This window comes from Stigmatopora argus, chromosome 19 (assembly GCF_051989625.1).
Source record: "Stigmatopora argus isolate UIUO_Sarg chromosome 19, RoL_Sarg_1.0, whole genome shotgun sequence".
NCBI lineage: Eukaryota > Metazoa > Chordata > Actinopteri > Syngnathiformes > Syngnathidae > Stigmatopora > Stigmatopora argus.
Genome location: NC_135405.1, coordinates 14,060,293 through 14,087,628, shown reverse-complemented (window position 1 = coordinate 14,087,628; position 27,336 = coordinate 14,060,293). Strand labels below are relative to the sequence as shown.

General features: G+C 52.3%; 5 protein-coding genes and 4 non-coding genes across 21 annotated transcripts; 8 read left to right on the top strand and 1 right to left on the bottom strand.

The window, feature by feature from the left end:
- Window positions 1-524: 524 nt before the first annotated feature.
- Window positions 525-12,448, top strand: LOC144064379 (myelin transcription factor 1-like protein). Of its 10 annotated transcripts, none has more exons than XM_077586868.1 (22): window positions 529-724; window positions 2,395-2,564; window positions 2,754-2,787; window positions 3,192-3,276; window positions 4,738-5,066; window positions 5,202-5,739; window positions 5,830-6,167; window positions 6,245-6,379; window positions 6,624-6,714; window positions 6,894-7,124; window positions 7,191-7,414; window positions 7,689-8,017; window positions 8,092-8,292; window positions 8,462-8,586; window positions 8,655-8,723; window positions 8,801-8,863; window positions 8,925-9,008; window positions 9,092-9,313; window positions 9,402-9,493; window positions 9,569-9,672; window positions 9,796-9,939; window positions 10,048-12,448. In XM_077586868.1, the coding sequence occupies exons 1-22, from the start codon at window positions 601-603 to the stop codon at window positions 10,186-10,188; spliced, it is 3,873 nt and encodes a 1,290-aa protein (XP_077442994.1). In that variant the 5' UTR covers window positions 529-600; the 3' UTR covers window positions 10,189-12,448. The 10 variants fall into 10 exon arrangements, with proteins under 10 accessions (XP_077442993.1, XP_077442994.1, XP_077442992.1 ...); XM_077586874.1 differs by having other exon boundaries at window positions 552-724; window positions 3,192-3,254; XM_077586867.1 differs by having other exon boundaries at window positions 525-724; window positions 9,796-12,448.
- A 200-nt stretch (window positions 12,449-12,648) lies between these two features.
- On the top strand, window positions 12,649-15,167 carry e2f6 (E2F transcription factor 6). The gene is made up of 8 exons (XM_077586877.1): window positions 12,649-12,961; window positions 13,238-13,555; window positions 13,638-13,657; window positions 13,778-13,830; window positions 13,908-14,091; window positions 14,154-14,309; window positions 14,388-14,502; window positions 14,617-15,167. The coding sequence occupies exons 1-8, from the start codon at window positions 12,845-12,847 to the stop codon at window positions 14,779-14,781; spliced, it is 1,128 nt and encodes a 375-aa protein (XP_077443003.1). The 5' UTR covers window positions 12,649-12,844; the 3' UTR covers window positions 14,782-15,167.
- A 451-nt stretch (window positions 15,168-15,618) lies between these two features.
- rps7 (ribosomal protein S7) lies at window positions 15,619-18,593 on the top strand. The gene is made up of 7 exons (XM_077587428.1): window positions 15,619-15,691; window positions 16,283-16,368; window positions 16,731-16,802; window positions 17,200-17,343; window positions 17,863-17,927; window positions 18,261-18,411; window positions 18,482-18,593. The coding sequence occupies exons 2-7, from the start codon at window positions 16,294-16,296 to the stop codon at window positions 18,557-18,559; spliced, it is 585 nt and encodes a 194-aa protein (XP_077443554.1). The 5' UTR covers window positions 15,619-15,691; window positions 16,283-16,293; the 3' UTR covers window positions 18,560-18,593.
- Window positions 16,433-16,652, top strand: LOC144065196 (small nucleolar RNA SNORA73 family). The gene has a single exon (XR_013297090.1). It is a non-coding gene; the product is annotated as a small nucleolar RNA SNORA73 family (small nucleolar RNA).
- Window positions 16,913-17,132, top strand: LOC144065194 (small nucleolar RNA SNORA73 family). The gene has a single exon (XR_013297088.1). It is a non-coding gene; the product is annotated as a small nucleolar RNA SNORA73 family (small nucleolar RNA).
- On the top strand, window positions 17,378-17,597 carry LOC144065197 (small nucleolar RNA SNORA73 family). The gene has a single exon (XR_013297091.1). It is a non-coding gene; the product is annotated as a small nucleolar RNA SNORA73 family (small nucleolar RNA).
- On the top strand, window positions 17,974-18,193 carry LOC144065195 (small nucleolar RNA SNORA73 family). The gene has a single exon (XR_013297089.1). It is a non-coding gene; the product is annotated as a small nucleolar RNA SNORA73 family (small nucleolar RNA).
- A 678-nt stretch (window positions 18,594-19,271) lies between the features above and the next one.
- On the top strand, window positions 19,272-24,181 carry LOC144064706 (connector enhancer of kinase suppressor of ras 3-like). Of its 2 annotated transcripts, XM_077587422.1 has the most exons (13): window positions 19,275-19,473; window positions 20,410-20,573; window positions 20,651-20,853; window positions 21,547-21,625; window positions 21,824-21,865; window positions 22,179-22,298; window positions 22,358-22,417; window positions 22,492-22,560; window positions 22,626-22,769; window positions 22,851-22,972; window positions 23,038-23,144; window positions 23,215-23,292; window positions 23,698-24,181. In XM_077587422.1, the coding sequence occupies exons 1-13, from the start codon at window positions 19,314-19,316 to the stop codon at window positions 23,940-23,942; spliced, it is 1,593 nt and encodes a 530-aa protein (XP_077443548.1). In that variant the 5' UTR covers window positions 19,275-19,313; the 3' UTR covers window positions 23,943-24,181. The 2 variants fall into 2 exon arrangements, with proteins under 2 accessions (XP_077443547.1, XP_077443548.1); XM_077587421.1 differs by having other exon boundaries at window positions 19,272-19,473; window positions 22,626-22,972.
- A 2-nt stretch (window positions 24,182-24,183) lies between these two features.
- Window positions 24,184-27,336, bottom strand: ndufaf7 (NADH:ubiquinone oxidoreductase complex assembly factor 7). Of its 3 annotated transcripts, none has more exons than XM_077587425.1 (10): window positions 27,189-27,336; window positions 26,241-26,395; window positions 26,089-26,169; window positions 25,875-25,985; window positions 25,596-25,806; window positions 25,467-25,525; window positions 25,280-25,393; window positions 24,884-25,027; window positions 24,645-24,818; window positions 24,184-24,463 (listed from the first exon to the last, which is right to left on the bottom strand). In XM_077587425.1, exons 2-10 carry the CDS (start codon window positions 26,328-26,330, stop codon window positions 24,242-24,244), a joined length of 1,206 nt encoding a protein of 401 aa, XP_077443551.1. In that variant the 5' UTR covers window positions 26,331-26,395; window positions 27,189-27,336; the 3' UTR covers window positions 24,184-24,241. The 3 variants fall into 3 exon arrangements, with proteins under 3 accessions (XP_077443551.1, XP_077443549.1, XP_077443552.1); XM_077587423.1 differs by lacking the exon at window positions 27,189-27,336 and adding an exon at window positions 26,850-27,130; XM_077587426.1 differs by lacking the exon at window positions 27,189-27,336 and adding an exon at window positions 26,850-27,134 and having other exon boundaries at window positions 24,315-24,463; window positions 25,272-25,393.

Below are 27,336 nucleotides of genomic sequence, written 5' to 3'. Positions count from 1 at the left end.
TTTTCTTTGATACTTTTACATTTCTTTCACCCTTCCTTTATTATTTTATCATTTTCTTTGACCTTTCGTGCTTTTTTTCCTGTGTCTGTTCCTCTGCTTTGTCTTTATTTCCTTCATTTTTTTTCCTGTTTCATTTTTCCTTTCCTTTCGCGCACGGCCGTGGGCTCGTGAAGCGAACATCGTTCTTCTTCTTCCTCCACCGGTGCAAAGTTCGAGCAAGTCAAGAGGACGGACCCAAGTTTCTCCGCCTTCTCCCAGCAAAATATGGGAAGTGTGTGAGTTGGCACATGACATGAACAGTTCCTCTCCACCAATCAAATTGAATTCCTTCAGGTTATTCACTTGTTTTTGAGTACTAACCCATTGCTGATTTAAAAAATAAATTGAAACGACCTGTTTTTATTTTTTTGTCTATAAAACGAAAATATTCTTTAATCCATTTTAGCCCTCCCATTCCAAATTGACACCTAATAAATGAGCTGTACCCAAAAAATAGACTGAGAAAGTTGTTCTTTGTTCCCAGCGGGAGGCGCTGACGCACCCGCGCGCAGCCAAGAAAAAAGCCAAGACGAGCGAGGGAGCGAGCGAGTGAGCGTGCGGATGTGCCGCGCCAGCTTGCCGCGTCATCGTCAAGCTGGTGCGCGCGTGCACGCCCGAGCGACGGACGGACGGACGAACGAACGGACGCCGGAGGCAAGCCGAGAAGGAGAACGACCAGGCCAAGGTAAAAGCTTCCTCTCCTCCTCCTCTCTTTGCGGTGGTCCCATCTTCCTCTCCCTGCGTCTGTCTGGCTTTCCTCCCTCCTTCTCCCCCCTCCCTCGCCCCCTCCCTCCCTCCCCTCTTTCCTTCCCTCCTTGCCCCTCTCCCTCCCTTCAGTGAAGGCATGGGCAGATAGCGCCCGCGACAAAAGCCAAAGAAAGAGGAGTCGCCTTCCTCCATCCGTCCGTCTTTTGTCTTCTGGTACGTTCCTCTTTTCCATTTAATATCGCGGGCGCGCTCGCTCGCTCACTCGTTCGTCTCGCCTCCGCGCATTGTCATTGACGGCGCGTGCACGGCGAGGGGACGGTCGGCGGCCGCGCGCCCGTCCGCCCTCGGGGACGGCGTGGCGTGTCGCGACCGCCACTTTTGGGGAACGGGCGTGCACGTGCAATGCGGCACCCGCGTAATTCGGCCTGGCGGCCATCGAGCGAGCCTTTTTTTTTTGCCCCGTGAGTCGACGCGCCGTCTGAGGTGCGAATGGCGCGTCGTCACCCGAGCGTGACGTTTGGCTGGAAGTGCGTCGGAAACAAAACGGACGCCAGGAAAAAAGTTGGGCGGCGAGTATTAGGGGGATGTCGTATGGTTGGATTCATGGTAAAGATGGCGATCTGCTTCTGCCCATGGCTACTCCAATCTGCCAATAGTTTATGCCAATTTGACCTTAATTCTTCTTTATTTTAGTTAGTTTTTGACCTGACCTGTTCAACGGCTTCAACGTGTTTTTTTAATGTGCCACATGGGAGTTTGCGTTTTGGTCGTTGGTTCAATTCATAAAAAATAAAAATTAAATGTCCGCAAATCAATATTTACTGTTATGTTTTTAAATTAAAATGGGTTGAAAAAAAAAACTATTTTGTATTATAAGGGGAATAATAAGAGATCAGTAATGTATCAAAAGTGTTGAGCAGTGATCCCAGCAGTTGCGGCCTCCCGAGTGGCCGTGGACCTCTCTCCGCCGACCGACCGACCATTTCGCTCGCAACGGAACGAGCGGATCTCCGTCGGTTCCACCGAAACGTGATGGTTGGCGGCGTATTTTTGCCCGCGCTGCATCAGACTGTAGCAGACAGCCCGGGTGTCAGTCTGAATACTAAACAGTAGCAGAGGATTCTTCACACTTGAGCGCCAGGCACGCACGCCAAAGCTTTTACGATTGGCAGCTTTTTTACAAGGCGAATAATCACCGGGCGCATCGGTGCCGATCCGGACGTTGAAAACATGTCAAATAATATGTACAGTAGGAATCAGAAAAGGGGAATATCCCAAAAAGCTTGTTCTTCGGCTAAAAATCGGAATCGTTACAACAAGGAACGTTGTCATATAACGACAATGGCGCGGCGTCTATTAAATGAAATAGAGGGGGAAAAACTAGTGTTTTTTTACTCCAAAATATCTGGCATTTTTAATGCAAATACTCTCAAAATTCTGGGCAAATTGAAAGAACTTTGTTTGGGTTTTTTTTCCACGGATGCCGGCGGCTTTGGCCTGAGATGAACCGAGTGGCTGAGGCCATTTCCATTTGCTGCTGCACTGCAGTCTCCTCCTCTTCCTCCTCCTCCTCCTCTTCCTCTTCCTCCTCCTCCTCTTCTTCCTCCTTCACGGTCACGTGACGCTCCTCCACTTTTGTTCTCGCAGACGACGACGATGAGGAGGAGCGGCGGCGGCGGCGGCGACCGGGAGGACGCCGTCTGAAGTGGCGGCCGGATACGCTCTGGCTTCCCCTCCTGGCCTGGCGTCACTTCCTTCCCAGATGGAGACGAATGCAGCGGAGCAACGCCATCGAACCAGATCCAAAGGAGTGCGAGGTGAGAACAAACCTCCTTGGCCGTCAACTTTGGCACTTGTTCTGACGACATCCAGCTTGTATTTGGACTTTTCAAATGTTCTTCCTTTAACTTCCAAGTCACTTTCATGACCATCCCATTTTTGTCTCCCCGTACCGCTTCCGACAACCTAAAAAAACCCGTTTGTCCCTCTTTTTTTGTCCCGCCAAGCCGTCGCAGAGGCCGTCGCGCACGAACTCTTCTGGTAGGCGCCTGTTTTTGTACGTCCGCATGCACGCGTGCCCGCCACTTTGCGCTAGACGTCCGATCCATTCCAAGCGGAAGTCCGGTCGCCCGCGAACGTTTGTGTTAGCAGCTTCCGACGATTGGACGTCTTGCGATTGGAAGTCGAAGCTCCTCAATGGCGCTGAAAGAGCGAATTGGATGGAGACCAATTTATGATTTGAATTAAAACATAGGTAATTGAAAACTAATTGAAGTGAATGAGTTTAAAGGCCAAATGGATTGGACATCCTTCACTAAAAGGCAGCCACAAAATACAAAGTCCTTTTTTTTCCCTATTAGCACAAACTATGCAAAATATTTGACTTTGAGCGAATGGATGGGACGCCTACGTGATAACGTGCCGGCGCTCTCCCTTGTCCGCAGCTGTCCGACAGCGGGCTGCGACGGGTCGGGTCACGTCAGCGGGAAGTACGCCCGCCACCGAAGGTAGGACACGCCCACTCCGCAGGTGCGTGCTTGTCGTACGACGCCCAAGCGCTTTAAAGCCGTCGTTCCATTCCTCACCGCCTCGTATTCCTTGTTTATATTCTTTTTTTTTGTCTTTATTCAAATGGCCTCTATTGGCTGTCTCCGTTTTTTGCACGTAGCTCGAGCCAGCTTTACCTCCGCCGCTCTCTGGAGGCGGTCGCCATGGCGACGGGGACCGGGAGGGATGCGGCCCCTCTCGCCATGGCAACCGCCACCGCCAGCCCCGCGTTCCTCGCCCCGGCCCGGCGGAGGCCGACCCGCCCTCCCTCTCGCCCGTTGCCACGGCGATGAGTGTCGGCACGCGGCGTCGCCGGGGGCGATGGAACGCCGCCGTCCCCCGGTTGAAAGGGATCGGACGCCTATTGCCGTCAATATTAAAATCATTTATTAGTTTTTATTTTTTTAAACTTATTTGGTCTTTTTTGATAATGTTATTTTTTTTAAACTGTTTTAAAAAAAAAAAAAAAAAATCTTGCTTTTGATATGAAGAAACTTTTTAAAAAAAATAGCACTACTAGTGGTATTATTGTGACATTTTTAATCTATTGTAATTATTTTTCCCCTTGGAGAAATTTAATTTCTAGAAAAAAAGAGCTTTTATTTGAATTATTTTCTTGTATTTTTATTGATTCTACTCATGTATTATTTATTCATGTCATTATTTTGTTTAGTTTTGGTCCCATTTGCAAATGATTTTGCTTGAATCCATTCCGTATCGTATAATAGCGTATCATCCGCCTTCCTCCCCGTAAAGCCTTTTTTTTCAGGAAACGGCGACGACAAAGCCTGGCTGGCTGGCTGGCTGGCTGGTCAGGTGTTCCCTTCGCGGTATCGCAGGGAGCCGGTAACCATGGCAACTGAGCCCGTACCCGGAGCTGGCGACCCCGCTCCATTCGTTGGCTGCGCGACGGCGAGCGTTCTCAAAGGCTTTTTGGCGGCTGAAAAAGCGTGGCTTTACGCCGCCGTCCCATTTGGGGCCCGAGAGTCGCCGAGGCTCGCTCGCCGACTAATTACAGCGCGCGCCATTCCCTCGTTTGGGCTCCTCTTTAATTACCGCAGGAATTTTAATTGGCGGGAGACGGCGAGGTGGCCAAGGTCACGCTAACGCTAGCGGTAGCGCCGAGCTCTTCCTTTGTCTACCTGGGAATGTTCACCAGATGGATTTATGATTGCGTCCAATCATAGTTTGATCAAACCGATCGGACGTTATCAGTATCAGACAAGCAGTTCATAATCGCTGATGACGTCCGATTAGTCGACAGGTTTTTCTTTTTATTCAGCAAATAGAAATGAGAATATTTCATGTTTAATCTGTTTCTTTTTTTTAAAAAATGCTAACAATTTGTCGGTGCGGCTTACCCTTTTTGATCTGAAGTATTAAAAAAAAATATGAGTCAAATAAGAAGATTGACTGAGGCCTTGCTTGTGGTTTTGTGCACAGCGTCTACGGCTGCCCGCTGGCCAAGAGGAGGAAGGCGCTAGAAAAAGAAGGAGCCAACTCGCCGCCCGCCAAGAGGAGGGCCCTCATGGAGGACCGACAGCGGCCGGAAGACGACTTGGAGGAGGAGGAGGAAGGCCGGATGGACGCCATGGAAGAGGAAGAGGAGGAGCTGGAGGAGGAGGAGGACTTGGTTGACCGAGAGGAAGATTTCAGGGAGGAAGAGGAGGAGGAGGATTTCTCTGATGAGCTCGAGGAGGAGGAGGCGGGAGGAGGAGACAAGCACACGCGGGCCGAGGACGAGGGGGATCGCGACCAGCCGCAGCCGCAGGGTGAGTACGTCGAGCACGCCGCCGCTTAAGACTTGAGCCCACTGCACGTTAGCCCGTCCCGTCCAATCCGGCCACCGGCGTCAAAAATGTACGGCTGAAGCTCACGGCGGATTGCAAACGCTCCCTTTTTCACAGTTGACTACCAAGCCAACGGACAATCAAAGCTTCTTCCCATCCGCAAGGACGACAACAACAACAACAACAATAGCCACCATCACCACCACCACCGCCATACCTGCGCCGCAGGCCCCGCCCCCGGCCCCCGCGACGACTTCGACAACTACGACGAGCTGGTGGCCAAGTCTCTGCTCAACCTGGGCAAGATCGCCGAAGACGCGACGCCCTACCCGGCCTCCGCCGAGTCGGAGATGAACAGCGACTCGTCCGACGGCGAGGAGGACGAGGAGGACCGCGGCGTGGAGCGGGCCGGCGGGAAGGCCGACCTCGGCGTGGACCTGGACAGCGACGTCGTGCGGGAGACGGTGGACTCGCTCAAGCTCCTGGCGCAGGGCCACGGCCACGGCGCCGCCGCGCCGCCCGAAGACGCCCGGGAGGAAGTCTGTCTCACCAGTTTGGAGTGTCTGAGGAACCAGTGCTTCGACCTGGCGCGCAAACTCAGCGAGACGCGGTCGGACGACGACCTGCCGCGCCGGGGGACCGCCCACCTCGACAGGTATGCGAGTATTCGCCGTCTTTTACCGCTCTGACGTCCATTTCTGACTCGTGGGTGGCTTCCTCCACCGTACCATCCACTTCCTCTCAGGTACGAGGCGTGCCAGACCAGCCCGGGTTACGAGGAAGAGGAGGAGGAGGATGAGGAGGACGAGGACGAAGAGGACGCGGCGTCGGACGACACTTTCGACATGGCCAAGGGCAACCTGTCGCTGCTGGAGAAGGCCATCGCGCTGGAATCGGAGCGCGCCAAGGTGATGAGGGACCGCCCGGGCTCCGAGCACAAGCACGCCAGGCGCGAGCGCCGCCGACACCTTCATCACCATCACCACCACCATCATCATCGCCACCATCACCATCGCGGGACGCCCGACCCGCCCGAGTCTGCCGCGCACCACGACGCCCTGAAGAGGGCCTACTACCCCAAAGGTAAAGCCGGGGAATAAGAATGGTCTTGAAATAATCCCGCGTGAATTGATTTTGCCACCGGCGGGCGCTCTTTGCAGAATGTTCGCGAGGGGACAAGAAGGAGAGCAAGTGCCCCACGCCGGGCTGCGACGGCACGGGTCACGTGACCGGCCTGTACCCGCACCACCGCAGCCTGTCCGGCTGCCCCCACAAGGACCGCGTGCCCCCCGAGAGTAAGCAAGCGCCCCCTCCGCGGCCGTCGACAAAGCACCTTAACCCTCGCCTCGCATGTTTCCATCTAATTTCCCACTCTTGGGCCATGAAATGAGTCGTCCCTTGACCGGTGGCGTGTCTGACTTTTGTGGGCGATCTTGGCGCCGCTTTGGGGGCGCTCTTCTTTCCCGCTAACTTTCTTTCCCGTGTGCTCCTAACCCCGGTTTGTCTCTCTCACCTTCCTTTCTCCCCTTCTTCGTCAAGTCCTTGCCATGTATGAGAATGTTTTAAAGTGCCCGACTCCCGGCTGCTCCGGACGGGGTCATGTCAATAGCAACCGGAACTCGCACCGCAGGTGAGCCCGGCCCGGCCCGGCCAGCCCCGATAAGTCAAAAGCTGCCATCGGATTGTCTCGGAGCGTACTATTCTTTTTTTTGTTGTTGCCAAATACGTATTTAAGCTTTCCCCCCTAATGACACTTTTTTTGCCGGGTGGAAAAAAAAAAACTGACCGCAGCGCACTCTCTCCCTCCAGTCTGTCTGGGTGTCCCATCGCGGCAGCTGAAAAGATGGCCAAGGTGCACGAGAAGAGTCACGTGATGGAGGGTGGCGGTGGCGCTGGTGGCGGCAGTGCTGGTGGTGGTGGCGGCGGAGGAGGCGGTGGCGGAGGAGGAGATGGAGGAGGAGGTGGAGGAGGAGATGGAGGAGGAGGCGGAGTGGGCGGCATTGGCGGCAAGTCCAATCAGACGTCGGACCGCGTCCTCAGGTAGCGCCCCATCTTGACCGGCGGGCCCCTGGGGCCAGCGGCTTAACGGACGGCCACTCCCCTCAGGCCCATGTGCTTCGTGAAGCAGTTGGAGATCCCTCAGTACGGCTGCAAGAACAACGTGCCCACCAGCACGCCGCGCTCCAACCTGGCCAAGGAGCTGGAGAAGTACTCCAAGACGGGCTACGACTACGGCGGCTACGAGGGCCAGCACGCCGTCTACGTCAAGAGGGTCCCGCCGCCGGCCCGCTTCCACCACGCTCGAGATACCTCGCCCAAGGCCTACGACGGTGAGCCGCTCGCTCCTCCTTCACTTTGCCCTAAAACCTGACCGGGCTTCAAATATATCGTTTGAAATAGAAATAGATGGGGGAGAATATCCCTCCCGTTTAACCCCCTTTTAGATTTGTATTTAAAAGTTAGCCAGGCTTAGGCTTGCTAATTCATTGAAAAAAATGGACAAAAGTAACTAGAGAGAATTTTCTTCATTTGAGTGGGAAGGACTTCACCTTCCCAGTCAAAACGGATTGCAAAAAATTGACGGCGGTGGCGGTGGTCGCGCAGGCAAGCTTTACGGCAAGACGTCCGGTCCGGCCAGCCCGGCCAGCACCAGCAGCAGCAGCAGCAGCTACGCCCCCAGCAGCAGCGGCGGCGGCAGCAGCCCCAGCGCCATCATGGACGTTTACGGCGGGGGGCCGGGGGGAGGCCATCCCGGCGGGGGCGTCACGCCGGGCGGCGGCAGCAGCGGGGCCAGCAGCACCTGCAGCAAGAGCAGCTTCGACTACACGCACGACATGGAAGCGGCCCACATGGCCGCCACCGCCATCCTCAACCTGTCCACCAGGTGTCGCCAGCTCCCCCACGTGGGGAAAACGCACGGCGCCCCGGCACAGGTGAGGCGACGGGAAACGCCCCTTTAACATGCATTTTTAAATTTCTTTTTCTTTTTTTTTCCCCACCCCGGCAGAGCGAGGACGAGGAGGGCGGCGGCGGCCCGGACGCGGACGGGCCCGAGGGCAGCGGGACGGTGCTGACCCCCCTGGAGCCCATGTCCCCCCAGCGCCAGGCCCTCCTCCACAGTCACCGCTACCAGCTGAGCCAGGCCGACTGCTGGGACCTCCCGCTGGACTACACCAAAATCAAACGCCTGGACGAGCGGCAGGACCAGGTAAGCCCCGCCCCCCGGCTAAACCGGAGTCGCTTGGGTAGGGCCAAACTAGATGTCCAAGATGACCTTTTAGGCCACAACAGCGCATCATTATTATCGTGCTCCTCAACGATATGGTTTTAGTGCCGTATCAGAACTGAATAATGAGGTTTTTTTGGGGGGGATGCAGATGCAGGGCGAGGAGCCGGACGTTTTCCGGGACCTTCTGGACGAGCGCCACTACCCGGACGACGCGCCCAGCCCCAAACACCTCAAGTACTCACCCGGCAAGGAGGCCAAGAAGGAGCTCCTGACGTAAGTGGACGGCCGCCGGGGGCGAATTGACGCGTGACCTGACGCGCTGACGTCGCCACTCGCCGCAGGTTCTCCGGGTGCCAGCTGCTGGACAAGAACATGAGAGGGATGGCGTCCCCCAACGCGCCGGAGCTCAGGTAACGGCGCACGCGGGCGGGCGAGCGAGCGCCGGCCGGAACGGAGGGCGGTAACGGAAAGACGCGCGGTCCCGCAGGTGCCCCACGCCGGGCTGCGACGGATCGGGACACATCACGGGAAACTACGCCTCCCACAGAAGGTAAGCGCAGGCGAGCGGTTTGAGCTAACGTCATTTCCAGCTTTCCCGCGGCTTCCCCCAGCCTGTCCGGTTGCCCCCGGGCCAAGAAAAGCGCCGTGAAAATCCCGCACAGCAAAGAAGACAAAGACGAGCAGGAGCCCATCAAGTACGATCCGCAAATGTTAGTGCGCGAAACCGGAAGAGGCGTTTTTGCAAACCGGGCCATTTGCCGACGCCCCCGCCCCCCAGGTGCCCCGTGCCGGGCTGCGACGGCCAAGGTCACGTGACGGGCAAGTACGCCTCCCACCGCAGCGCCTCGGGCTGCCCCCTGGCGGCCAAACGCCAGAAGGACGGCTACGTCAACGGCGCCCAGCCGGCGTGGAAGGCGGGCAAGACGGACGGCGTCACCTGTCCCACGCCGGGCTGCGACGGCTCGGGTCACGTCAGCGGGAGCTTCCTCACCCACCGGAGGTGAGTCGGCGACCGTGGAGGCCAGTGGCCAGTGGCCAGTGATCCGTCCCCGTCCGTCTGTCCAATTCCCTTCCCGTTCTCCCGCCAGTCTCTCCGGCTGTCCCCGGGCCACCTCGGCCATGAAGAAGGCCCGCAGCGGCGGCGTGGAGATGCTGACAATCAAGCAGAGGGCCAGCAAAGGTGAGATTTGCCGAGGCCACCGATGCAAATTGGACCGGCGTCAACCCCACCCCGGCGTCCTTTTTCGGGCTTCAGGCATCGAAAACGACGAGGAAATCAAACAGCTGGACGAAGAAATCAAAGATATCAACGAGTCCAACAATCAAGCCGAGTCCGACGTGATCAAGCTGCGGACGCAAGTAAGACGGCCGCCGCAAAAACAAATCCGTTGTTTTTTTTTTTCCCTCACTCGGCCGGTTATTAGTATTTAGAAAATAATAGCTTAGGTAAATGTCATCCATTGTCTTGGGTTTCCCGGCCAGATCACCACCATGGAGAGCAGCCTGAGGTCCATGGAGGAGGAGAACAAGGCCATGGAGCAACAGAACGACTCGCTGCTGCACGAGCTGGCCAACCTGAGCCAGACGCTCATCCACAGCCTGGCCAACGTCCAGCTGCCGCACATGGTAACCACGCCCCCGGCCAAGGCGGAGCCAATTCCGAGCGAGCGAGCGAGCGAGCGAGCGAGCGCCAACCCGTCCGTCCGTCCGTCTGTCTCCTCCCTTTCGTCCCAGGGCCCCGTCAGCGAGCAGAACTTTGACACGTACGTGAGCGCTCTGACGGACATGTACGCCCACCAGGACCGCTACCAGAGCCCGGAGAACAAGGCCCTCCTGGAGAACATCCGACAGGCCGTGCAGGGCATCCAAGTCTAGCAGGTTCCAACCCACCGACTCTGATCGGACGTCTAGCGCCGTGAGTGTCCGATTTTTTTCTCTCCCCTTTGTTAACTACCATAACGAGTACTCTGTGAAGGATTTTTATTTGTCCGTTTATTGTTTTTTTTTTTGCCGCGGCTGTAAGCCAGGGGTCGGTCTCAAGCCTGTGGGACAAACTAATGCCAGCGCTGTAAAAAGTGTATACGTTTTGTCGTGGGCGGATCTAAAAAACAAAATGAAACTAAAAATGCAAATATTCTTTAGAAAATCAAATAATAATGAACTAAAAAACAGTCATACATTTTTTTTAGTCACAGGCAAATTTAATTTATTTATTTTTTTAATTTAAGTGTCGTTTTAGTCTCGTCGTATTTTGACAATTTAAAAAAAATAAAAAATAAAAATGCTAAGCATTGTGAAGTTTCACTACGGCCACAAATTAAAATCATGAAATGAAAAATATTTTTCAAGAAGAAATCGAGCCGCACTTTATCTATATATTCTTTTTGAATCCCTTATGGGCTAACATAGCGCAAGCTAATGAAAAAAACCTAGGTGGCTCACGTCAACAATTTGACCAGAGTCCATTAGCAAGTGGCCCTCATTTTGGGCGCCCAAAATGGATGAAGTTTGAGACCCCACCTCCAAGCTAGCATCACTCATGGCCTCGCCTCGTCTCGTCTCGTCTCGCCTCGCTTGGACTTTTGTACATTTTCATACGACCTGATATAATGTGACGTGCAGCTGCTGACTTACGGACGGTCGACGATGACTTCAACGGAGACAATCTAATTGATCTCTTATTGAGCCACGTGGACCAGCAATATCGGCGTCATATATTCCGATGCAATCTCTATTGAAGAAAAAAAAAATTTAAAAAAAGCTACGTTTGGGTATATGCAATTTCCTATGAATTCAAAGATCACTGATCGATCGCCCGCCCGCCGATGGACGTTTTTACCGGTTTTGTATCTGCTTTTAAGACATGGGCCACGCCTATATTTCTTTCTTTTGATGGGTGCGTGTCAATGGTTAAGCCGGTGGGTTTGCGCGGGACTTTCAGGCACACACACACACACACACACCTCATTTGTACATTTGCACTCGTCGTCCACTCTGCAGGCTTGTTTCTTACGTGCATGCACTTTATTGGGGCTCCTCGGAAAAGAAAACAAATGTACATACAGCGCTGACTCCGAATGAGGTCGAACGTGAGGGGGGAAAAAAAAAACACTTGTCACATAAAACAATTCATTTATTTTCTAATTGGAAAACCGCATTACCTCAGCCTATGGTACTTCCACTAATTTGGATACAAAATAATTCATAAAATGTCAAAAGTAATTCAATTTTATCTGGACTCATGGTACGGCAATGTGAATAGTTTATCCGGGCAGAGGATAAAGAATATGCGACTGACTGCGAGTACTATTTTAGCATGCGTTAACAAAATGCGGCTTCAATCCTTTGCCGAAAACGTTCGCGGGGGACTGAAAGAGCTAACCGGTTCGCTTTTTTTGTGTTTTCCTCCGATTAAAAAGGCGTCCATCTTTTTCTGAAATTGTCCCGTAATGGCCTCTGGATCAATTCGGAAGTCGGCTGGCGCTGTTCCAAATGAACGGAAGCCAGATGGCCAATGTTCCTTTTTGTAACAATCAGCACCTCATTGTTCATATTTGCCTGTATTTTGCATTCTTGCATTTCAGAGAATATTGTTGGAATGATTTGAAAAGATTCATCTTGTTTCTTCTGCGTTGAATTACAAATAGGAGCGTCGCGCTGATGCCCGTCAGGCGTGGCAATGATGTCGCCCCTATCAGGTGGTGCTATAAGAAAAAGAAAAAGAAAAAAAGTGCCAATACTGTGCAATATGTACTTACTAGTATTTGCTGCAAGCCCTCCCACTTCAAATTGATTGGACATCCAATTACATATCTGTGCATATTTGGCATTGGTCCAATACCATCCAGAACTGGTATTGATTGGGACCCAAAAAATGGCACTAATAAAAACATTGACAAAGCAGCAAATTAAAAAGTAAAAAAAAAATCCCCCTCATGTCGGGAAGTTCAAACGTTATTTAATAAAGCACAATATAAAGACACACCACGAACGCAGATAAATGTTTGCCTAAATTTGATTTTTTTGGAGGCAAATCTTTTCTGATAACTTGCTTTTGAATGGTGAATTTTTGTTCTGCGTGAGTCATGACAGTGTTTGGAATTGCTCACTCTTCAGAATAAAACTTGTGTTGCAACTCGTTGTCCGCCCTCATTTGGCAAAGAAACGGAACTACACGAATCATGACCCTCCGACTAAGTCTAAATTGTTGATGAATTATTTTTGGGGCACCCTTTCTTAGGTGAAGTGGCATAAAAACAATCCAAAAGGCACATTTCGGAACGGTTGGTCTTCCATCCGCAAGGGGCGCTGTAGATCACATCTTTTTTTTTCTCCCCTCCATCGGGTCTGACTTCCGCTCGACAACACCTCTTTTCCGGTTCGAGGAAACAAACGTGGAGAACGTAGCTAGTCAATAATAACGTACAGGAGAGCACTATTTATCGCTCCAGCTGCCACCCGGCCGAAACCAAACGGGGCAGGTCCAGAATTTGGTGGCGCCTTTCTTCCTATTTGGCGCTCCTTGCCCAGCATGGTCAAGTGTGTCGTCTCCGGCTGTCCGAACCGCCTGCTCAACTGCAACCGGGGCGTCTTGAGCCGACCTCCGAAGAGGTTCTTCCCGTTCCCGAAAGACCCGGCCCGGGTCAAGGTAGCCACCGGCGTCTGAGCCCAATACAAACACGCACGACATGCCAATAATATCTATTTAATCTGCTATTGACACGTCTTCCTTGGCCGATGCTAAAGTTAGCAAGTTAGCATGTAACCTCGTCTTGTGTACTCGTGACAAACTCCAGCAAAAGGTCGATTTCCACCGAACGTGTATACCGTGTTAAAACTCGCACACAATACTTCCCGCTTGTTTATTATTGTTTAATCCATCGGCGCTCAAGTATCAACTCATTTAAATGGACGCCACACGCAGGTATGGCTGGCCGCTCTGCGGGAAACGAACAAAAAGGAAACGGCGGAGCAGCACTTCATCTGCGAGGAGCACTTCCTGCCGGAAGACGTCACCCAAGACGGCGTCAGCGGTGACGCCATCCCCATCATGCCGCCCTACCTGGACGGACCCCTGAGCGGCATGGGCCCCTGGGGGGCCGAGTCGTCCGAGGAGGAGGAAGAGGATGACGAGGACCACCAGTGGGGGGTTGGCGACGGCGGCTTGGAAGAGGAAGAACAGGAAAGAGCTGATGACGAAGGCCGAGAACCCGCGGCAGCTTCTCTACAGCTTCAGCAGCAGGTTTGACTTTTTGGGATGTGTTTATCGCTCGCGGATGTCCAATCCATCTGAAGCCCAATAACATTTCCTCTCTTATTTTCAGGTCCAACGTGAGCCATCAAGGTACGCCTTGACTTCTGAACTCCTCCACTGTTATTTGGCGCCGCTAGAGTTCACGGGAAATCCTATGTTCTTCTTTTTTTTGCATTCTTTTTTAAAACTCATTTTGTCTCTTTGCTCCAGAGTGGACGCTCAAGCCAAAAAGGATGTCAGGACAAAGAAGCCGTGCGCAAACGGTGCGTGAGCTCCACCCCTTTAAAAAAAAAATGCTCCAAATCGGACGGGGCAATGTTAATTTATACCCGTGCTCTAGACGGCATCTCGGCGCCGCTGACGCGCAAACTCTTGGAGCTCCTGCTGGCGTCTCCGGGGAGCTGGTTGGACCTCCACAAGGCGGCCGGCTGGCTGCAGACCCGCAAGCGCCACCTCTACGACATCATCTCCGTCCTGGAGAGCATCAGCGTGGTCCAGAGGAGGTCCCGGAGCGTCAAGTGGACGTGAGTGCGAACCCCCTCCGTAGCCGCGCCCCGTCCCAACCGTCGTCCGTCCCCGCGCGCAGGGGTGAGTGTCCCGTCTCCTACTTCCTGTGGAAGACGGAGGAGAAGTTCAAGGAGGAGCTGGAGAACCTGAAGCAGGAGGAGAGCACGCTGGACGGCCTCATCAAAAAGTGCGCCCAGCAACTCTTCGACATGACGGACGACCAAGACAACGTGACATATCCTGGCGGTAGATGAATGAAAGTCGAGCGCGTGCCAAACGAAGGAACGAGCTGGTCCTTAACTGCCGTGTGCACGGCGGCCTACGTCACGCACGAGGACGTGGGACGCCTCCCCGCCTTCCAGGAGCAGACGGTCATCGTGGTCAAAGCGCCCGAGGAGACCAAGTTGGAGGTCCCGGCACCCACGCGGGTAAGCGACATTGCCACGCGCCCATTTTGAATGAAAACAATTGGGTGGGAAATCCATCAAATCCATTTAGAAGATAAAGGGTCGTAAAAAAAAGAATGTATGCTGCGTTTACAGGACAACATCAAGATGCACATGAGGGGCGGCAAGGGTCCCATCGTGGTCACCACGTGCGACTTTGGCACGGGCGGCGTTCCCGTCAAGGAGGAGATGAGCGGATGCTTCATGACGCTGGACGAAAGTCGCATCCAGACGCAGACGATGCTCAAAAATGTCCCCTAGATGGCGGGGGACTTTTTTTTTTTCTTCCACAGACACTTGGAGGATCCCCTGAGTTGTTGTTTTTTTTGTAAGTGATCACTACGGTAGCTTAAGAACAGAATCTGAGGCTGTTTTTCTTTTTCATTTCCCTGTCATGAAGTACTGACCGCTTACGTTTTAACTCATTTATGGCGTTATAGGCGTCCAAACCATTTGGGGTTCGAACTGCGTCACTGGCAAACATTAAGTATGACAATGTCCTATCAGTTTTAAGAAGTGATTTTTGTTTCTTTTCATTGTCATTAAGATTGTTGTACATAATTAATTAAAGAGAAAGTCATGAGTTGATGTCATTTAACATGCACAAAATGCTATAACAATTTACCTATTAAATGTGTTTTTTTGTATGTTGGTTGTATTTATTTTAATCTGCTCCTTTAAACAAGTTTAGTGCATTTCTTTTTTATGTTGTACGTATGAACTCGGGCTACTTTCGCTTATTTCAAGTTGGTTTTATATCTGCCTTTTTATTTAAATTGAGTACTACTTGGTAATTCGAAGTATACACAAAAAAAACTGAAGGCAGTTATCTCTTAATTAAGGTTAAATATTAAAAGGCATGATAACTAATTCTAATTCTTGTAAGCACATTTGTAATTTTCCTAAAAAATAACGGAATTTTTGTCATTTATTGACGCTAACGTCGTTTTTAATGCACGGTCCCGACGTAAAATGGCCGACACGTAACCACCTTCATGTTCGTAGACTCACATCCCGCGTCATACATTTGCGCCCCGTGAATTTTACGAGCCGCGTATAGAATTCTCGCGATATCATGACGAGCGCCAAACGCTAGCGAGAGTTTGCGTTGCCGCGACTTAGACCAAGTCTCGCGATGTTCCGGTCTCTTCCTTGGCCGTCGTTGACTGAGGTTAGTCGTGACATTCTGGCAGGACGGTCTATTTTGCTTCACAATATGCCTAAACAAACTCCAAGTGCTGCGTTTTTTCTTCATCGCTGTTTAAAAATCCATGATGTCTTTGATTGAGGTGCTTTTAAATGCGGATGGCAACTTTAAATGGCATAACAGCGCGGTTGTGTAGCCGAGTGAATGCTTGTAGTAATGGAGCGACGAGCAGGCCGCACATGTGTTCGCTAAAATTGCGTCTCCTAAGACCCTCCGTGGACATAAAGTTAGAATATTGTGTAGTCTTTTCCTTTTTTAATAGTCGAAATGTCAACGTTTAATACGCTAGCATCACGTTGAGCTCACTGTGGCTCCTATCAATTGTATTAGCTTAGCTAGCTAACTGCAGCAATAGCTTCATTCGTTCGTTCCCACGTTATTTTATTTAAGACAATGAATAACGCACGTTTAGGAGTTGTGTAGCGGGCTTTAACGTTGAAATTTGGCTACTCGGTATCATTGTGCGCCCCCATTTCTCGAAAGCAGGCGCGTGGTCGTATGTTATCTGCCCCCGTACGTTTAATATTGAAATTAACCCAGTTTAATTGTTTGCAGAGACAAAGGCCATGTTTAGCACCAGTGCTAAGATTGTCAAGCCGAAAGGCGAAAAACCAGACGAGTTTGAGTCCGGGATTTCCCAGGTGAGTGCACATTTGTGTCTGTGACTGCTAGAAATGCCCTTTTTGTGGGATTAAAACTATGTATCCGACGGGGACATCCAGCGAGTTGTTCTCCCTGGCTCTGTCCGTGCGGCGTACGGGAGCGTAGCTTCTGGCCGGGACGTACGATCCCCTTCCGCGCCGTCGGAGAACAAGTTCCGTCCCCGACTTTGCGGTCGGCGAGGATGAACGTCCCGCATATTCCTACACCTTCCCATAGTCCTTTGGGGCCATGACCGGGGAGATAAACCATGTGGTGCACATTTGATACTGCTAAAGTTCCTAAAGAAATGTGGTGATCTCTTATGTGCAAGTGACCTTTGTTGTGCTTGCTGTCTCCAAAGGCTCTGCTCGAACTGGAGATGAACTCGGATCTCAAAGCTCAGTTGAGGGAACTCAACATTACGGCAGCGAAGGTGAGACCCAAAGCTGTTCCGGAGAAGGCGGGTCCAACTTAGCTTTGTCGCGCCGTGCCTCAAGTAATTTATAATAATGGCACTACAAATGAATCAAAATAACAGTTGATCCGACGTGGACATCCAGCGAGTTGTTCTCCCTGGCTCTGTCCGTGCGGCGTGCGGGAGCGTAGCCTCCGGCCGAGACGTACAATCCCCTTCCGCGCCGTCGGAGAACAAGTTCCGTCCCCGACTTTGCGGTCGGCGAGGACGAACGTTCCGCATATTCCTACACCTTCCCATAGTCCTTTGGGGCCGTGACTGGGGAGATAAACCATGCGGTGCACAATCAAACTGATTTTTGACAACGCATTGGTGAAATTTTGCCACGCTGACCGCATTTCTTTTGTCTACGCAGGAGATCGAGGTGTCTGCCAGCAAGAAAGCCATCATCATCTTTGTTCCCGTGCCCCAACTCAAGTCCTTCCAGAAGATCCAAGTGCGGCTGGTCAGGGAGCTGGAGAAGAAGTTCAGCGGGAAGCACGTGGTCTTCATCGCACAGGTAGGGAGTCAAGTTATTTTTATTCCCCCACCCCCCGACGTGGACATCCAGCGAGTTGTTCTCCCTGGCTCTGTCCGTGCGGCGTACGGGAGCGTAGCCTCCGGCCGAGACGTACAATCCCTTTCCGCGCCGTCGGAGAACAAGTTCCGTCCCCGACTTTGCGGTCGGCGAGGACGAACGTCCCGCATATTCCTACACCTTCCCATAGTCCTTTGGGGCCATGACCGGGGAGATAAACCATGCGATGCACATTTTACAAAGCTGCGATCAGGATTAATGTCATGTGAATCTGTTTTTATCTTTGGTCATAGTATGTACGGCTAAAAGAAAAACTTTTTTATCAAGGTCTCCATTGACATTATGGATGGCGCCGATCAACTAGCTTTTTGGTGATTTTCTAGCCTTATAGCAATACTATTGTAAATGTCAAGCTAACGCTGTAGCTTTAGTGTCCTTCCTATATGTCAACAATAAAATCCAATTAGCTGATGCTAACCGGCAACTGTCGTCCCCTTCCAGAGGCGAATTCTGCCCAAACCCACCAGGAAAAGCCGCACGAAGAACAAGCAGAAGCGACCCAGGAGGTCAGTAGTGGCGGCGAGACCTCCTTCCCGTTTTGGCGCGTCCAATCCGATGGGGACATCCAGCGAGTTGTTCTCCCTGGCTCTGTCCGTGTGGCGTACGGGAGCGTAGCCTCTGGCCGGGACGTGCAATCCCCTTCCGCGCCATCGGAGAAAAAGTTCCGTCCCCGACTTAGCGGTCGGCGAGGACGAACGTCCCGCATATTCCTACACCTTCCCATAGTCCTTTGGGGCCATGACTGGGGAGATAAACCATGCGGTGCACATTTTGATCATTCGAATGACCTTTTGGGGGGCAGTGGCCAACGCTGGATGTTTCACCTCTTCCTCCTCCAGCCGCACGCTGACGGCGGTCCATGACGCCATTTTGGAAGACTTGGTGTTCCCCAGCGAGATCGTGGGCAAGAGAATCCGCGTCAAGTTGGACAGCAGCCGCCTCATCAAGGTCCACTTGGACAAGGCGCAGCAAAACAACATGGAACACAAAGTACGTTTGGCCGACCGCGAGAAAATCGCCGATGGCACAAACGAGTAAAACGTGTGGCTTGCCCTTTCAGGTGGAAACTTTCTCCGGCGTCTACAAGAAGCTGACAGGCAAAGAAGTGGTCTTTGAATTCCCCGAGTACCAGCTCTAAATTCGAATGGAATAAATTTGTTGTACTGTTCAAACGCTTTTCCGTCTCTGATTACGATAGCAGGGAAATGGACTGGGATCTAGTTCAAACCAGTTTAAGCGGATTGATTGACATCTACCGCCCGTCACAGCACTCTTATTAGTTCCTGTCTTTCAAGGTACTCCACCAAATATTCCTTTTTTACTCGATGGTGAGAGATTTTCCAATTAATTATTGATTTGATCCAGTTATTTACTGTTAAGGGCTTTAAAGAAATAGAAAAGCACTGAGGGGGGGCTTAGTAAATGGGGAAATCAAAATAAAATCATGAGATCAAAAACAAAAGTGAATGTCAAATACAATTTGCATTTTAAAGGGGACTTTTCTTAACTGAAACTCGTTTAATATACAATAAAATTGTATTTTTAGCTCTAAGTGGGGTGGTATTTTTCCATTTGGTATTACAGCTATTTTTATCTACGTATGGATTACGGTACTCTTGATAGAAATTCAAGTGTTGGAATATAAATGATTTTTAAATAGGTCAATAAATTCACTATCAATTTAAGCCACATGATGGCGCCCTTTTGCGATGTCTTTTATTAAGGGGGGCGTGTTCATATGCTTTTTCTTACTCCCTTATCGACAATAGGTTTACAGTACAGTCACGTCGTTTTAAACGAGAAGAAGCGTTTTGGCATCGGCTCTCACGTGATTGCCAAAAGGGGCGTGGTGTGGTGGGCAAGTGTAACCCGAGAGCTGCGTGCACGCGCCAATGCTCAGCTACTGGAAGCGTGCACGTTCCGGTGAGCGGCATTCACTCTTGTCTACTGACACTCATTTGGACTTTTTGAGCGTCAGGTCGACCTTTTGTGGACGGAACATGGAAGCGGTCGGCGCCTGGACGCCTCAACAAGTGCTGGACTGGATGCAAGGTAAGGCCAAAAGGCATCCTTTTTTTACTCCTATTGTGGTACAAAAGTGAATGCATGTTTTTAAATTGGTTGCTCTGTCTTTGACGGCAGTAGACGTCAAATCAGTGGTTTGCAGTGAAATGATCAAAGGTTTTCTGAAAACCTTTGAAAAATACCTTTCATGGTAAGAAAAAGGTGCTAAATATAGACCCAGATTTAAATGAACTTTTTTTTAATCCAGATTATGTCCTAAAATGTATCTTTTTCCCACTCACATTTGGACTTAATTCGATTGATAAACAAATAGGTGGTCCTGTAGTGGCCTAAAATCCATAGGAACTGATGCAAAATGGACTGAAATTGACCCCGAATAAGTTAACGAGAACAAAGCGCTGCCTGACTGCCGCTTCCTTTATTAAACAGTGACATCTTTTTGTAAGACGACATATCGATTCCCGGCGGGAGCATTTACGTGGTACTATTGAGATGCAAAATATCGTCGTAATAAGTCCGCAAGGTACCAAAATGTTTTGCTTCCGCGGAAGCCTGCGTGAGCCCTTCCCGAGCCCAGCCCAACCCGGCGTGTCGGGACGGGACAGAACGGATCCGCCGTGCCTCTTGTTGTTTTTGCACGGCGAACGAGGACGGACGGCGCCGCCACATCCGCCGCAAGCGTTCCAAAGCCCAACCGAAAAGGCCTCTTTGCACTGTGATTGGACGGAGGGGAATCGGCCTTTCTTGTTTGTTTGATTGGGGGTGACGTCGCCAACGACAATATTCAAGTAGAGCGCCGGTCGAGTGTGCGCGTCCGACAAGATTCTGTTGATATTTGGCTCAATGATTAACGGGCGGCCGCCCTTTGTTCACGTGCCGACCGACTGACACGGAAAGTCCTCGCGACAAAACAAACTCGCGGGCGGCCAATTCATTCGTTTGACGACGACGCTTGTCGCGCAGGTGTGGACGACGCTCTGCGGCGGTACCTCCCGGCCTTTGGGTGGCAGCGGGTGGACGGCGAGAAGCTTCTCAAGTTGACTCACCAAGACCTGGCGGCCATGGGGGTGCTGAAAAGCGGGCACCAGGAGCTGCTGTTGGAGGCCGTCGACCTGCTCCGTGGGCTGGTACGTCGCCGGCCGGCGCCGGCGCCGCCGCCACGCCGTGAGCGCCAAAAAAACCCCAAACCATTTCCATTCCAAAGAATGACGGCGTGGAGTCGGACGTCTTGGAGTCCTTGGCGGGAAAGATGAGGCTGGCCCACCGCGGCCTGTGCGGCGCCGTGTGGCGGCGCCGGAAGAACCCCGGCTACCGGGACGGCGGGGAGCGGCGACCCGCCAACGACTTCCTGGCCGCCGTGATGGAGCTGATCGCCGCCGCCAAGAGTCTGCTGGCCTGGCTGGACAGGTGAGCCGTCCATAGATCTTAAACTAGAAAAGGCAATTGCTGGTTCACTCGCCGGTCAAATCTTGTTCCTAATTTTCCAACATGGCTGCCCTCAGGCTATATTGGTAAGAAGCTCATTTAAATTTTATTAGTAGACGTTCATTTGAGTATGAGGTGATTTAGTATTCCAAGAAAATAATGTAATATATATTTATATATTGTCCAAAAAGCGTTATTAGTACTCTGTCGCCCAAAACTGGCAACACAAATCCTATTTTTGACATCTCCAAATAACTACCCTGAGCTTTTGTTTTTCCACTACACACAAAGACATGGGAGCAAAGGCCACTGGGAGTTTTTGTTTTTTTGTATGCGTTTAAGCGCGCCTTTTTTTTTTTTTTTTTTTCTTTCCAAATGGGGCTTGTACCGACCGGCCTGAAGAACATTCCCCACATTCGACACGCGTGGCCACAAAGGCTCTTTTGTTTTGATTTTGCCGACAGCGAGCAGTTGATCTTTGCCACGTTGGGGCTCACCACGCCAGCAAAATGATATTTGCGCGACGGCGGCAAAAGCGCTCCATCCTCTTAGGCTTTGGCAATCGCTCGGCTTGGTGAATTATAAGATCAGGGAGCTTTAAAATGGGGGAAACAGAATGGCGGACGAATAACGTCAGAGGCCGGCTCGGCTGACTTGGCTTGTTTTTGTCGGCAGGACAAGCGCGAGCGATTTCACCTCGACGAAAAGCGACATCGTCCAACTGTGCCTGGAACTCACGTCGGCCGTTCAGAAGGTCAGCCGCTTCCTGTTTACGGGTGCAACTTCCTGTTGGTGTCATTTTCCAATGAGATACATGCTAATTTTGTCTATGGCCTTTCCACTGATAAACTGGTCACTTTTTTTGTGTGTGTCTTTTCTGCAGCTTGAAAAGTCAAAGTTTCCTCTGTAATGGGGTCAAAGTTGACTTTTCTTTGTCTTTTTGCCTTGACAGGATTTGACTGTTTATGACATGGAAGAGAAGAGTCTACAAGTGGTCAGTCCCTTTTTGTGCTTTTTTGGACGCACGCACACGCTTCCTTTTCCTTTGTTTATTCAGCTCGGGAACGTCCATTTCCTGTCTTAGATCACACTTCCTGTTGGCCGCCTTTTTCTTCCCAGCGGTGTCGTTTGTCTTTTCCGCTTTAAACTTCTAATAATTATGGACACGGTGCAAATTTAACATCACGATCACTTGTAGGGCAAGTGAATCCGGGAAACACTCGTGTATGATTTTTTTTTTGTGCCGAGTCTTAGTAGCAAGAGTGGCTTCCGCTTACGAGTTTCAGCGTGGATTTTCCCATTTTTAGTCGGAAGCCCTGAACAAAGTGTGCGAGAAGACGAGCCGGCTGGCCTCCGAGGCTTCCGGGACGGAGCACCCCCGCGTGGAGGAGGTCCGCGTCTCCGGCGTCGAGCCCGACGAAGGCCTGGTGAGCTCTCTCGGCGGCTCGTACACGGGAGCACCGGCAAAATGGCTGTCGCGTCGCAGGGGATCTACATCAAGTCCACCTACGACGGACGCCACGTGGTCACGGGAACCATCGAGAACGTGAGTAGTCCACGGCAAAACATTTCACGCCGCGCTGCCGTAAATGTCACATTTAAAACCGACCCTTTTTTCAGTCCCCGGCAGACAAGACCAAGAGGATCCACGCCGGCGACGAGGTGGTGCGCGTTAACGAGCAGACGGTGGTGAGTGACGGCGAGCCGGCGCGTCCCGACGCCCCTCGCCGACGCGACGCCCCCGTCCGCCGCAGGCGGGCTGGCGCCTGGAGCACCTGGTGGCCAAGTTGAGGTCCGAGTCGGGAAGCGTGCGTCTGCTGCTCAAGAAGAGGCCCTCCGCCACGGGCGCCGTCTTTGCGCCTCTCAGGAACACGCGATGGAGACCCCCGCTGGTTCAGGTCAGTCGTCGCTCGGCTGACCCCAGCTGTGGTGAAATTGATCAAATCTTTCACGTCCCGCGCCGGCGCGGCGTCTCCCAGTTGGATGAACCGTCGCCTCGGCCGTCGTCCGACCTCCCCCGCTGGCGGCCTCCTCGCGGCCGGGACGCCGGCGCCGAGGAGTCGGCCGTCTCCGAGGCCCGCGTGGCCCCTCCGCCCCCGCCGTAAGTGGACCGCCCTCGGTTTGCGCCCTCCCCTCGTCCTCATCATCTCCCTCTCCTCCTCTCAGCGAGGCCGCTCGGAACCTCCGCGGCGACGACGTCTCGCCGGCGCGGCCGCCCGTCCCGCTCCCGGTTCCAATTCCGGTCCGACTTCGACAGCGCGCGATTACGGGGGGTGAGTGCCCGCGCTAGCCCCTTTTCACATACGCCTCACGGACGAGTAACGTCGCTGTCCGGTTCGGCAGGTAAACCCAGACCGGCGTCCATGCCGGCCGAAGTTCTGTCCGCCGTGTCCAGCCAGCGCGGCGCTTCGGGATGGCAAGGTGAGCCGACCGCAAGTTTATTTGACCGCTTAGTTAGAAACGGCGGAACATCTTTTCTATGGAAAACTTGCATTGACAATGAAAGACTATTTGGACGGATGTCTATTTCTGTTTTTTCGAGTAGTTCATTGATTTAACTGCAAAACAAATCAGGACAAAATTAAAAGTAAAAACCCATTCGTTAAATATTTTGAAGTATTACTTTTTTTAATTCAAATGTACTTCATTCCTGATCACATTTGAGCAAATGAATATATTATGAAGCAAAAATGCGTTTGACCCATTTCGTCTGCCGCCTTCTAGCGGTCGCAAATAGATTTGCCACCTCGATAGTTGAACGTTGGTATAGCTATAGCAGATGCCTTGTAAGAAGTGTAACGCAAGTGTCGCCCGTTGACGGCGCAGGCCCCCGCCAACTCCAGCGCTACCTGAGCAACGAGGGGATCGGCCAGGGCGGGGAGGTGCGCTTCCCCCCGCCGTACCGCCGCCAACCCTCGCTCCGCGGCGTGGACCACATCCGAGGCGGCGCCGAAGTGCGCCGGCGGGATGCCTCGCCCGAGAAGACGGCCGCCGCCGCCGCCACCACTGGCAAACGCTCGGCGTCGCTGCTCGGGGGCTGGCTGGCCCGCCTCCGCCTGCTCAGCCACTGATGGCCCAAAATTAAGGAACTGCCAGCCGGGGGTGTGCAAACTTGTTTTTCCCCCCTCCAAAGATGGCAAGGGCCAATTTCAAATGCTTCCTTTTTGATCTGTTACGCACGCGGTGTGGAGAAGCTCCACCGACGAGGCCGGCTCCTTTTCCAGAGGCAGCGGTTGAACCAAATAGCCATTCCCTAAAATTCTCCCCGTCTTCCTCCCCGCCAAAATAAAGACAAAGCCATGAACTCTTCCATCGTTTCTCAGTCAAGTTTTTACTGGGAAAGAGCGTTTTGGTGGCGGACGGGACCGGCTCAGAAGCGGATTTGGGCGAAGCCCGCCACGGGAAGCGGCGCCGCCTTTTTCTTCTTCTCCAGCTCAAGCCCGGCGGTCGCCCTGGGCTCCTCCAGGCGGGCGGGATGCAGCAGAGCCGAGAACAGGAAGCGCTCGCCCATCTGGTCGCCGTCCGTCAGCGTGCGGTAGCTGCTCGTCAGCTGATCCCGGGTGGCCTCGTCGTCGCAGTTCCTCAGCAGGACCTGGAAGCGGAGGAGACGCGTGAGTGACCGGAGTGGCGCTAGAACTCATCATACGCGGGAAGAACTGTAATCATCCATTGCTGTTTAAATTTAGTGAATGAATTGAATCCAATGCCTTTATCGTCCTTGTACAAGCGGAATGAGATTTCGATCGGCCGGCCACGGGGCTGCAAAGCGGTACCTCCATGCGCACGTCGATGCCCATGTTCTTCAAAAAGGTCCTCTGAGCCAGCGGTCCCACGCAGGCCGCCAGCGGTTCCGCCACCCGCCGAACGTAACTAAAGTCCACGTCGGCCGTGAGGTCGGCGCAGCCGGGAGTCTCCAGCGGGTCGTGGAGGCGGTGACCTTTGAAGGCCTGTCGGGAAAAGCGGACGGACGGCGTGAGGCTCCGGGAATCGCCGCCGAGTCTCCCGCTCTCACCCGAAAGGTATCCGTCTTGGTGCCGTCGTGTCCGTAGTCGGCGATGAGCGCCGCCCCGCCGTGCCGGGAGATCCGTCGCGCCAGCTGCTGGACGATGACTCCGCCCTCGGCGCAGACTTCCACGTGGTCGCGAGTTTCGTCGGGCTGGGCGAGCACGCCAGTTCTTTCAGATCCATTTTTATTTGGGCTTTTAGAGCTCAACGGCATTCATTGGACGTCTAGCGTTCATTTTGGCTCGCTTGCTCCGGGGTCAATTTCCTCATTTCCTCTATACTATGTTGAGGCATTTTTACTGTTCATTTTTGGGCCAATTGGAGGGTGTTTAGTTTTGTCAAAAGCGTTCTTAAGGAGTTTTTTTTTTTTAATAGAGTGAAAAATGATCATGTACAGGCTTACCTGCACCAGCGTGGAGGAGGCCATGGTGGGTGCCGGCGCCAGGGCCAGCCTCAGCCGGCCCGACGCATCGGGGTCCACGTCCACCATCACTTCGCGCCATCCTCGCTCCGTCCGCTGGCGCCACAAAAGAGGAACCAACGTAGCTTTTTCTACCGTGGCGCTCGACGGTGGTGAGGCGAGGCCGTACCTGGAACTTGTGAATGGGCAGCGCGTCAAAGAACTCGTGAGCCAGAAAGACGCCGAACCCTGGGAAAACGGAATTCCCGTTAACTTTTTATCGTCACCTTCCCCTCCCCGCCTGGCTTCGGCGACTGACCGGGCGGGACATCGTCCAAGCGGCGGTACCAAGACACGGGCGTGCCGGCCTGGGTTCGGCCGCTCTTGTAGACGGGCGCGTCGTCCCGGATCTGTTCCTGGTCGGTCCCGAGCAGCGTTTGCGCCTGCAGCCCACTCAGGAGCGGACTGACCTCCACCAAGTGCAGCGACACGGAAGCCGCGCTCAGCACGGAGCGGAGCTGAGCGAACACCTGGAGACCATCGTCCGTCTTTTTCGCCTTGTCCTTTGGACGGGAATAGACGGCCCAGAGGTACCCACCCGCAGGACGTCGGCGGCCAGAGATCCCTTGCCGGGGCCCAGCTCCACCAGTTGGAGGCCATCGGGCCGACCCGCCGCCATCCACTCGCTGATTGCCCACACGCCCAGCAGCTGCCAAAACACCCAGTCGGCGCTGACTTTAGACGGCCGAGGACGTCGAACAGGGAGGTACGCTTTGAAATATTTCGAAGGAAAGGAGAAAGGGGCGGAGGACCTCGCCGAAGATCTGACTGATTTCGGGCGACGTGATGAAGTCCCCGTCGGCTCCTAGCATGTTCTTCTTCACGTAGTAGCCCTGAAGCGAGAAGGCGGAGCGTGAGTGGCGGGCGACGGCGTCTGCGGGCGAAGAGTCGTGGATGGACGGACCATCACAGGATTGGTGAGCGCTTCTCTCATGTACTCGGCCACGGAAATGGGGCCCGTGGCTTTAATCTTGCTGGTCAAGTGACGCAACATGGCGTTCTCCTCCCCGGACGAGCACGACGAGTCCCGACGTCCGACCGCGGTCGACCGCCATGGTGCTGGTAACAAACAACAACAACAACATTAGCTAACATCATCAGCCAATCATCCTCCCACTTTAAATTGGACGTCTGGCACTGTCAATGGAATGCAGTGACTATGTAAAAAATTGACGTTAGTGTTATTTGGGGAAAGTATTTTTCATACATTTAGTTTTCACTAAAAATGCATTCATATATGTATCATTATCTAAAATACTGTAATATAAAATACAATCATATTTGTTCTAAAAACTAATCGCTACTATTTAAATTAAATCTTGTCCCTGAAAGAGTTAAAAAAAACAATAACTTAGGTTTGCTATATTGAATTTTTTAAATTAAATTAAATTCATATACATACTATACGAGTATTCAAAGTTTCAAAGGTTTGAGACACCTTCTTATTTAAGCGGATGGGGAAAAGTTTCCAAACTTATGACCGCGGTTGTACACTAGGAAAAATCTTTCTTACCTGCGACAGAATGAATCGACCTAACGAGTTGTTTTGTATTAGCAGCCAAAAGTCCCCTCATTTCTCCAAATGCGAAGCGTGGGGAGCTTCGACTGTCATCTAAGTCCCATTTTCGATGAAAATGGAGTCAAATGTAACCGTTTTCTTGTTTCAAGTCCAAAGAAATTTGTTTCATTTGAACAAATGGCTATTAAATAGTCCGTCCGCTAAAGCTATTGCATTTTACTCTCCTCTCAAGGCGGCTGCAATGAGACACAGTATAGTCGACTGTCCTTTCACAATAAAACCACGCGATCACTCTGCTCTAATGATATTTGAAGGAAATAAGTCCCAGTTTACCATTGACGGTGAAAAACGTCCAATCGAATTAAAGTGGGAGACGCGACAGCGACTCCAGTTGAAATGAATTGACAGTCTGTTTGCACACACCTTTTGTGTGTCAAGTATATGGATTTGCAGAACGAGCTCCGCATCAAATGAAATAGAC